This window comes from Pecten maximus, chromosome 15 (assembly GCF_902652985.1).
Source record: "Pecten maximus chromosome 15, xPecMax1.1, whole genome shotgun sequence".
Classification (NCBI taxonomy): Eukaryota; Metazoa; Mollusca; class Bivalvia; order Pectinida; family Pectinidae; genus Pecten; species Pecten maximus.
In genome coordinates this window covers 6,444,821-6,456,652 of record NC_047029.1, presented here as the reverse complement: position 1 = coordinate 6,456,652, position 11,832 = coordinate 6,444,821, and the positions used below count along the sequence as shown (strand labels likewise).

General features: G+C 34.0%; 1 protein-coding gene across 2 annotated transcripts in view; it reads left to right on the top strand.

Moving 5' to 3' along the window:
- Positions 1-114: 114 nt before the first annotated feature.
- Positions 115-11,832, top strand: part of LOC117343547 (sperm-associated antigen 1-like) — a 29,516-nt gene continuing 17,798 nt past the window's right edge. For both annotated transcript variants that reach the window (XM_033905942.1, XM_033905941.1), the window contains exons 1-9: positions 115-228; positions 1,602-1,749; positions 2,012-2,086; positions 2,804-2,888; positions 3,613-3,774; positions 3,995-4,056; positions 8,118-8,224; positions 8,468-8,526; positions 10,799-10,898. In XM_033905942.1, the coding sequence (XP_033761833.1) occupies positions 1,619-1,749; positions 2,012-2,086; positions 2,804-2,888; positions 3,613-3,774; positions 3,995-4,056; positions 8,118-8,224; positions 8,468-8,526; positions 10,799-10,898 (781 nt within the window). In that variant the 5' untranslated portion in view covers positions 115-228; positions 1,602-1,618. The remainder of the gene's footprint in view (positions 229-1,601; positions 1,750-2,011; positions 2,087-2,803; positions 2,889-3,612; positions 3,775-3,994; positions 4,057-8,117; positions 8,225-8,467; positions 8,527-10,798; positions 10,899-11,832) is intronic.

Sequence of the window (11,832 nt, the reverse complement as noted above, 5' to 3'; positions counted from 1 at the left end):
GGTACTACATTGGACATTTTGTTTCTATGATATTTTCTCAAAATTCTTTACTGGGTTTAAGTAAAATACACAAAATATATTTTCCGTTATATGCGAGTGATTCCGTAATTTTAATAAACCAAAATTAGTTTAGACAGCACCGCTTCCCACACGACTTGGATACGAACGGTCTTGTCGAGAATATTCCTGCAGTTCGATTGCAATACCTGTCAGCAGTCAGCAAGACAGGTGAGAAATATATCTTCAAAGTATTTAATACAACCCCGGCCAATGCAATATCATGGTGTGACGTTAACATCCAATATAAGTTTTACATTGTCTGCTTTCTGTTTGCCGTTTTCGGCCTACAGTAGGCCATAGGTCTAGGATAATTTACCCGGTTAGTGTCTGTATCCTACCGGTAAACAGTCTATTTTTGCTTTGTTTATTTATAAAATGATAAGCACGTCGACGAATTATTTTCAGAAACATTTACAGTTTCTTACATTTTATCCACAATATTAGTTTTTCTTTCATTTTTTTGCATGTGGGATATTCTGTCAAGAAAACAGAAGAAAAAATCTAGAAAATTCTCTGCTATAAATGGCATAATTTCTCTTAATCTACTCATTAAAATTTGATTGTACATATTTATTCAATAGTATGAGCACGTGATAGCTGTTTCGCTTAAAGGTACAATTTTGGTGAATATCTACATAACTTTGCTATTTTCATTATCTGAAAATGATAATAATGAAAATAAATAATAATAAATCCCTGCTGTAGCTAATATCAGAATAAGATGAAATGATAATTGTATAATTCTTGACCATTTGTCAGTCTTTTTTCACAGTTGGTTTTGATTCATCCTATTGTGACAAAATAGGAAATATTACAGATTTTTTTTCTCTTAATATAACCTGATCATGATTTGTATCCAGTCATTCCGTTATTCTTGGATTGATCTTTCTTAGTTAATACATTTCAATCAAATCTATTTGTCTAGTACAGTATGTATAATGCATCTAATGCATTTCTATGAATCATCACTTCCCTTTTCAGTTTTGATTTTGGGGAAATCCCTACTTTCATTTTAGATTGTACAGTACATACACACCCATATATATCAGTATCATTAGTACTTTGTATATAAAGCATTATTTAAAATGTCTGACTCTGAGTCAAAGTCTGATTAGCTTCAATTAAGCAAAGCATCAGAAATTGAAAGAACCGGCCCCAGGTAGTTGTATTTTGGGAAATTTCTGAAAGCAATGTTTTTTGTATTCAATTTGTTGTAATCACATATGGGCATCCAGTTGACCCTTGACTTTTAGCAATTTCAGAAGTCAAATCACTATTTCTGAGAAATCTGAAGGGTCAAAACATATACATGTCCCTTCAAACCCAAGAGTCGGATCTCAGTTTGGGGAGTCAGAAACATACTCTCAAGGGTCTACTGGATGCCCTGTGATCAAATGAATACTCTAATATATATAGATACAATTCCACTTTTACAGATTGTCGTCCATGATAAGTAGTGGAAACTTGAAGAAAGTAGAAAATTAGTTTCCTCCTTAGATTTGATCTTTTCTTTGATTATGTATATATTTTTTATTGAACAGTCTAACGGAAGCTTGCAATGTCGGAGAAAAGCCTGCTGGTGGCAGACAGAACAAAGAGATATGACATTCCTCTTGGTCATCTAGACTATGCCTATATTGAGACATGTCGTGACGTCAAAGAACTAGAGAAGATCTTGATAATCCTCAGGTAATTATCAAATAATTCACCAGTTAGTTAGGATATCCTCGTTATCCTCATGTTGATAAACTGTCACATATAAACTACATGTATGTACATCTGTTAGATAGATGATTCTTTTTTTTTTTCAGGTCATCATAAGTTATTGTATTATTACAATGAATATATTACAATGTAAAGATAATGGATAATTATATCACTGTATGTCACAAGGAGACCTGTAGATTTATCGTGGTTAGACATGGTACTGAGGTAATTAATGTATTTACAGGAGCGGTGAAGAGGGTGTCTACCCCGACCTTGAGAAATCATGTGAAGCACGGCTGGCAAGCTTGAATCCAAAGAGGTACAAATCATGATATCTGAATTAACAGATGATGATGTATTATTTTATTTTAACCTCCACTCATTAAGTAGGTATATAGTAATCACTTTGTCTGTGTCTGTGGTAACCTTGTGAATACACTATTTCATGAACCCTTGGACAGCTTTAGTTCATATTCATACCATAGCATCACACATGCAAGTTCTATATCTAATCAGATTTTGGTGGTCATGGGTCAAGGTTAAAGGCCAAAAGTCACACTTGACCACTTTTGAGATAAAAAAAAAGATTGTATATGTGATATCTCTTCATCTCCTTGAAGGATTTTGTTCATCACCATAACATCACAGCATGAAATTCTGATTAGATGTTGATGGTCATCTGTCAATGTTCAAGGTCAAAGGCCATACTTGGCCACTTTCAAAAAAACTTGTATTTATGATATATCTCATGAACCTCTGGACATATTTATATCATTGATTAGGGAGATGGAGTATATCTATATATGTCCCTACTCACTTTGCTTTTATTAATGAAGTTTCATAATAACTGTACATGTAGATGTTCCTTTTAATTTGTTATTCTGAAGGCTATGTAAATTACATTGTATTGAATATTCTTACACCAATTAATTTCAGGACTAAGTCTATGTTTACATAAGTTATATGTCAAATGTTTTAGAATAAAATCAACTCAATTAATAATTTAAATGTTATGAAATATTTTGTTATTTTACAGTCGTGTACTGAGAAAGGCAGATCCTTTACTGAAACCATCAGATCTAGAGAAGGATGAATGGAATGAAATCGACAAAGGACTGCAGGTAAAATCGGCTGAAAATAACACTTAACATACAGGTTACATATTTTTCAATCAGAGAAATAGGTGATATTTTCTGCCTAGGTTGTTTATGTAAACAATATGCATGCAGCCTGCTGCACTTTCACTTTGGATAGCACTGTCTAGGACACTGCATATTGTTCAATGCGACATTTAGATTTAATTTAGTTAAATATTTCCAATAACGCTAGTGATAACACTAAACTTTGTCTTTCTGTATTAAAAAACAACATACCAAAAATGCATAATAATGTAGTCTGCCATTTTGTTTAAACATCTGGGGGCAAGCCTAAGAACTTCTTCCAGTATAGAATCCAGAAAGAATGGGAAGTACAGAAAGAGTCGATGGAAAGTAATTATGTGTATAATATGTATAGCCATTGGAAATCAAATGCCACAGCTTTTTAGATTTGAAAGATTTTCATGCCCAACCCATATAGTGTTAACCGTGTCAGTCCTGTCACTTTCCTTCCCGTCCTGATGCAATATTATATTATATAACTAGTTAATCTCGGGAACTGCTGATGTGATCCTCACCAAACTGTGTTTCAGGTTGTCTGGTGCAGGTGGCAACAGGACATTTATGTCTTACTGACATTTTCTAGTTTCATGATAAGCACATTTTCTTTGAATACCATTGTAAGGATCTTATAATTCGTATTGCAGTGAATACAGTTTAACTTTTATCATTTGTTCCTGTTATGTAGAACTGGTCTTCAGCCATGAAGTACAGGGATGACTCATTCAGCTCTAAAAAGATTGTACCCACAAAACAAAAGGGGGATGAGTTTGATGACAGTGACCTTCCACCAATCAGATCCAATGTAACATCTATTAACGGCACAGCTGTCAATGGAACAGCTGATCAGGTTAAAGACTGCTTTTATTGTTTCTTTTTTTTTCTATTAACATAACAAACCAAAGTGAATGCAAGGTTTGATGAAAATAAGTACGAATTAACATTTTTCAGACATTGAAAATTCTTTTGACTTAAGAGTTGTTCATTCAGAATAAATGAATAAATCTATTGTTTTTTTTGTGAACTGTAATATAAAATATGTTTGTAAAATAAAGTTTTCTTTATTACAGCCAAAACAGTCAACAAATAGTAATAAGAGGGTAAAACCAAGAGACTACAAAGAGTGGGATAAGTGAGTTTTGTTTTTCACTTTCAACTCATCTTTTTAAACTTTCTTTATCCATCCATTCTGCCTGCTAATTCATCATTTTGTTTGTCAGTTTGTCTATCCCCATTGGATAGTTTCTCATATTCCGATGCAATTTTAGAAAACACTTGAATATCCATCCCACTGTGGACAAGTACACCATTGTATTTTTGACATCACTATGTATAAAAGTTATTCCATATTATAGTCGAGTGATTTTCATGTCATGAGTACTACAACATTGGCTGTCCCTTTGGCCATAGAACTAACTGCCTTAATAACTTGATTCAATTGTCCATTGTATGTATCATTTGTCACATAACTTATGTTGCTGTTCAGTGTGTGTCAGTTGTCATATATATAACTTACATTGTTGTCCTGTGTATGTGTCTGTTGTCACATAACTTATGTTGTTGTCCTGTGTGTGTGTCTGTTGTCACATAACTTATGTTGTTGTCCTGTGTATGTGTCTGTTGTCACATAACTTACATTGTTGTCCTGTGTATTTGTCTGTTGTCACATAACTTACATTGTTGTCCTGTGTATTTGTCAGTTGTCACATAACTTACATTGTTGTCCTGTGTATTTGTCTGTTGTCACATAACTTATGTTGTTGTCCTGTGTCTGTTGTCACATATTGATAACTTACATTGTTGTCCTGTGTGTGTCTGTTGTCACATAACTTACATTGTTGTCCTGTGTGTGTGTGTCAGTTGTCACATAACTTACATTGTTGTCCTGTGTATTTGTCTGTTGTCACATAACTTACATTGTTGTCCTGTGTGTATCTGTTGTCACAAAACTTACATTGTTGTCCTGTGTATTTGTCAGTTGTCACATAACTTACATTATTGTCCTGTGTATGTGTCTGTTGTCACAAAACTTACATTGTTGTCCTGTGTTTGCCAGTTGTCACATGACTTACATTGTTGTCCTGTGTATGTGTCTGTTGTCACATAACTTAGGTTGTTGTCCTGTGTTTGCCAGTTGTCACATAACTTACATTATTGTCCTGTGTATTTGTCTGTTGTCACAAAACTTACATTGTTGTCCTGTGTGTATCTGTTGTCACATAACTTACATTGTTGTCCTGTGTATTTGTCTGTTGTCACAAAACTTACATTGTTGTCCTGTGTTTGCCAGTTGTCACATGACTTACATTGTTGTCCTGTGTGTATCTGTTGTCACATAACTTAGGTTGTTGTCCTGTGTGTGTGTCTGTTGTCACATAACTTACATTGTTGTCCTGTGTATTTGTCTGTTGTCACATAACTTATGTTGTTGTCCTGTGTCTGTGTCTGTTGTCACATAACTTACATTGTTGTCCTGTATTTGTCTGTTGTCACATAACTTACATTATTGTCCTGTGTTTGTGTCAGTTGTCACATAACTTACATTGTTGTCCTGTGTGTGTCTGTTGTCACATTACTTACATTGTTGTCCTGTGTGTGTGTCTGTTGTCACATTACTTACATTGTTGTCCTGTGTGTGTGTGTCAGTTGTCACATAACTTACATTGTTGTCCTGTGTAATTTTCTGTTGTCACATAACTTACATTGTTGTCCTGTGTGTATCTGTTGTCACATAACTTACATTGTTGTCCTGTGTATTTGTCAGTTGTCACATAACTTACATTATTGTCCTGTGTGTGTCTGTTGTCACAAAACTTACATTGTTGTCCTGTGTATTTGTCTGTTGTCACATAACTTAGGTTGTTGTCCTGTGTGTGTGTGTCTGTTGTCACATAATTTACATTGTTGTCCTGTGTATGTCTGTTGTCACATAACTTACATTGTTGTCCTGTGTATTTGTCTGTTGTCACATAACTTAAATTGTTGTCCTGTGTGTGTCTGTTGTCACATTACTTACATTGTTGTCCTGTATTTGTCTGTTGTCACATAACTTACATTGTTGTCCTGTGTATGTGTCTGTTGTCACATAACTTACATTGTTGTCCTGTGTATGTGTCTGCTGTCACATAACTTACATTGTTGTCCTGTGTGTGCCTGTTGTCACATAACTTATGTTGTTGTCCTGTGTATGTGTCTGTTGTCACATAACTTATGTTGTTGTCCTGTGTGTGTGTCTGTTGTCACATAACTTATGTTGTTGTCCTGTGTATGTGTCTGTTGTCACATAACTTACATTGTTGTCCTGTGTATTTGTCTGTTGTCACATAACTTACATTGTTGTCCTGTGTATTTGTCAGTTGTCACATAACTTACATTGTTGTCCTGTGTATTTGTCTGTTGTCACATAACTTATGTTGTTGTCCTGTGTCTGTTGTCACATATTGATAACTTACATTGTTGTCCTGTGTGTGTCTGTTGTCACATAACTTACATTGTTGTCCTGTGTGTGTGTGTCAGTTGTCACATAACTTACATTGTTGTCCTGTGTATTTGTCTGTTGTCACATAACTTACATTGTTGTCCTGTGTGTATCTGTTGTCACAAAACTTACATTGTTGTCCTGTGTATTTGTCAGTTGTCACATAACTTACATTATTGTCCTGTGTATGTGTCTGTTGTCACAAAACTTACATTGTTGTCCTGTGTTTGCCAGTTGTCACATGACTTACATTGTTGTCCTGTGTATGTGTCTGTTGTCACATAACTTAGGTTGTTGTCCTGTGTTTGCCAGTTGTCACATAACTTACATTATTGTCCTGTGTATTTGTCTGTTGTCACAAAACTTACATTGTTGTCCTGTGTGTATCTGTTGTCACATAACTTACATTGTTGTCCTGTGTATTTGTCTGTTGTCACAAAACTTACATTGTTGTCCTGTGTTTGCCAGTTGTCACATGACTTACATTGTTGTCCTGTGTGTATCTGTTGTCACATAACTTAGGTTGTTGTCCTGTGTGTGTGTCTGTTGTCACATAACTTACATTGTTGTCCTGTGTATTTGTCTGTTGTCACATAACTTATGTTGTTGTCCTGTGTCTGTGTCTGTTGTCACATAACTTACATTGTTGTCCTGTATTTGTCTGTTGTCACATAACTTACATTATTGTCCTGTGTTTGTGTCAGTTGTCACATAACTTACATTGTTGTCCTGTGTGTGTCTGTTGTCACATTACTTACATTGTTGTCCTGTGTGTGTGTCTGTTGTCACATTACTTACATTGTTGTCCTGTGTGTGTGTGTCAGTTGTCACATAACTTACATTGTTGTCCTGTGTAATTTTCTGTTGTCACATAACTTACATTGTTGTCCTGTGTGTATCTGTTGTCACATAACTTACATTGTTGTCCTGTGTATTTGTCAGTTGTCACATAACTTACATTATTGTCCTGTGTGTGTCTGTTGTCACAAAACTTACATTGTTGTCCTGTGTATTTGTCTGTTGTCACATAACTTAGGTTGTTGTCCTGTGTGTGTGTGTCTGTTGTCACATAATTTACATTGTTGTCCTGTGTATGTCTGTTGTCACATAACTTACATTGTTGTCCTGTGTATTTGTCTGTTGTCACATAACTTAAATTGTTGTCCTGTGTGTGTCTGTTGTCACATTACTTACATTGTTGTCCTGTATTTGTCTGTTGTCACATAACTTACATTGTTGTCCTGTGTATGTGTCTGTTGTCACATAACTTACATTGTTGTCCTGTGTATGTGTCTGCTGTCACATAACTTACATTGTTGTCCTGTGTGTGCCTGTTGTCACATAACTTATGTTGTTGTCCTGTGTATGTGTCTGTTGTCACATAACTTACATTGTTGTCCTGTGTATTTGTCTGTTGTCACATTACTTACATTGTTGTCCTGTATTTGTCTGTTGTCACATAACTTACATTATTGTCCTGTGTTTGTGTCAGTTGTCACATAACTTACATTATTGTCCTGTGTATTTGTCAGTTGTCACATAACTTACATTGTTGTCCTGTGTATTTGTCAGTTGTCACATAACTTACATTGTTGTCTTGTGTTTGTGTCAGTTGTCACATAACTTACACTGTTGTCCTGTGTATTTGTCAGTTGTCGCATAACTTACATATCACCCTGTTTTGCCACTTACCTTGTTGTGTTCTGTAAAAACAGGTTTGATGTAGACAAAGAGCTAGAAAAGGTTGAGAAGGAGGATGAGAAGAAAAAGGAAACAGTTTCAAAAGTTGTTCCTGATATTGAAAGCCAAATAAATGCTGCAGGTTAGCACATTGTGAATAAATTATAATGATGTTTGAAATAATGTGATCCTGAACTTACTCAAACAGTTCTATTTTAACCATGAAGTACAAATCAAAATAAGTAACAATTCACTTTGATCAATTTAAGAAAAAAGTTCATATGGCAATAAAATTTGATAACATGTGATCATGATATACAAAGAATTTGTTACAATTGTCAACTCTGTTGAAGATACATGATGACATTTCCCCCGACCATTTCAGGCATGTCAGAAGACGAGAAGATGATGAAGGCCACACGAGAAAAAGACAAGGGTAATGAAGTGAGTATTGTCAGACATTGGACTCCTCAACATTATCTTATATTGTACTCTTCTGTCCTATCTGAAACAGACAACAGAGACATGATAGGCATACTGTACAACTATCTGTAATACTGTACAACTATCTAATACTCTATAGCTATCTGTAATACTCTACAACTATCTGTAATACTATACAACTATCTGTAATACTGTACAACTATCTGTAATACTGTACAACTATCTAATACTCTACAGCTATCTGTAATACTCTACAACTATCTGTAATACTATACAACTATGTAATACTATACAACTATCTGTAATACTGTACAACTATCTGTAATACTGTACAACTATCTGTAATACTCTACAACTATCTGTAATACTCTACAATTATATGTAATACTCTACAACTATCTGTAATACTGTACAACTATCTGTAATACTATACAACTATCTGTAATACTGTACAACTATCTGTAATACTGTACAACTATCTGTTATACTGTACAACTATCTGTAATACTGTACAACTATCTGTAATACTATACAGCTATCTGTAATACTGTACAACTATCTGTAATACTGTACAATTATCTGTAATACTCTACAACTATCTGTAATACTCTACAACTATCTGTAATACTCTACAACTATCTGTAATACTGTACAACTGTCTGTAATACTCTACAACTATCCGTTATATTGTACAACTATCTGTAATACTCTACAATTATATGTAATACTGTACAACTATCTGTTATACTCTACAACTATCTGTAATACTCTACAACTATCTGTAATACTCTACAACTATCTGTAATACTATACAGCTATCTGTAATACTATACAACTATCTGTAATACTGTACAACTATCTGTAATACTATACAACTATCTGTAATACTATACAACTATCTGTAATACTGTACAACTATCTGTAATACTGTACAACTATCTGTAATACTCTACAACTATCTGTAATACTATACAACTATCTGTTATACTGTACAACTATCTGTAATACTCTACAACTATCTGTAATACTATACAACTATCTGTAATACTGTACAACTATCTGTAATACTCTACAACTATCTGTAATACTATACAACTATCTGTAATACTGTACAACTATCTGTAATACTCTACAACTATCTGTAATACTCTACAACTATCTGTTATACTGTACAACTATCTGTAATACTGTACAACTATCTGTAATACTATACAGCTATCTGTAATACTGTACAACTATCTGTAATACTATACAACTATCTGTAATACTGTACAACTATCTGTAATACTGTACAACTATCTGTAATACTGTACAACTATATGTTATATTCTACAACTATCTGTAATACTGTACAACTACCTGTAATACTATACAACTATCTGTAATACTATGCAACTATCTGTTATACTATACAACTATCTGTAATACTCTACAACTATCTGTAATACTCTACAACTATCTGTTATACTGTACAACTATCTGTAATACTGTACAACTATCTGTAATACTGTACAACTATCTGTAATACTATACAACTATCTGTAATACTCTACAATTATATGTAATACTCTACAACTATCTGTAATACTGTACAACTATCTGTAATACTCTACAATTATATGTAATACTGTACAATTATCTGTAATACTCTACAACTATCTGCTATACTGTACTAGTAACTACAACTATCTGTAATACTCTACAACTATCTGCTATACTGTACAAGTAACTACAACTATCTGTAATACTCTACAACTATCTGCTATACTGTACAACTATCTGTAATACTATACAACTATCTGTAATACTATACAACTATCTGTAATACTCTACAACTATCTGTAATACTCTACAACTATCTGTTATACTGTACAACTATCTGTAATACTCTACAACTATCTGTAATACTGTACAACTATCTGTAATACTCTACAACTATCTGTAATACTCTACAACTATATGTATTGCCATCTGTATTACATGTACTTGGTGTTTTATTATGATTATAAGAACAAAATGTTTTACTGACCATAATTTTTTGTTCCAACCCTGATGTTTTTATATCAGTTTTCAAAAAAAGCACTGTTAAAGTCATTATTTTCCTCTGATATAATACTTATAGAAAATTGTTTTAAAGCGATCTGATTTTCCATGTCCATTCTGTGGTAGATTTTGGTGCTTTGACATTGATGTAATGTAAGAATATCTACTTCAACTGGAAACACAAATTTGTCTGAACAAACATTAATATTGGATATTATTGATTTTCTAGGCGTACCGATCCGGGGACTACGAGGAGGCCATCTTATACTACTCCCGCAGTATATCACTGGTGCAGATAACAGCCTCCATCAACAACAGGGCTTTAGCCTGTAAGTTACATGTGATGTTCACCAAACATAGAGTATGTTGTTTGTTTGGATATTTTGATTAATTTAGGAGACTTCCATACCTTTTCAAGTCTGATTGGAGGATCGGAATCAAACTCTTTTTGTTGATTGGAGGATCGGAATCAAACTCTTTTTGTTGATTGGAGCATTGGGATCAAACTCTTTTTGTTGATTGGAGGATTGGGATAAAACTCTTTTTGTTGATTGGGGGATTGGGATAAAACTCTTTTTGTTGATTGGAGGATTGGGATCAAACTCTTTTTGTTGATTGGGGGATTGGGATAAAACTCTTTTTGTTGATTGGAGGATTGGGATCAAACTCTTTTTGTTGATTGGAGGATTGGGATAAAACTCTTTTTGTTGATTGGAGGTTTGGGATCAAACTTTTTTTGTTGATTGGGGGATTGGGATAAAACTCTTTTTGTTGATTGGAGGTTTGGGATCAAACTTTTTTTGTTGATTGGAGGTTTGGGATCAAACTCTTTTTGTTGATTGGAGGATTGGGATCAAACTCTTTTTGTTGATTGGAGGATTGGGATCAAACTCTTTTTGTTGATTGGAGGATTGGGATCAAACTCTTTTTGTTGATTGGAGGATTGGGATCAAACTCTTTTTGTTGATTGGAGGATTGGGATCAAACTCTTTTTGTTGATTGGAGGATTGGGATCAAACTCTTTTTGTTGATTGGAGGATTGGGATCAAACTCCGATTACCCAATCTGTTATGTTGAGTCCATATTATAACAATAGAAGATTTTCTCTATATCTGTATGTTGTATATAACAAGAGAGTAACGATACAGTGACTGAGACTCGAACCTGAGACCTCCTAGTTATAGACGGATGCTGACATTACTTTAACTACCGTTGCTACGTAGTCACCATCAGTGACCAGTCCTGTACTATTTAGTTAGTGAA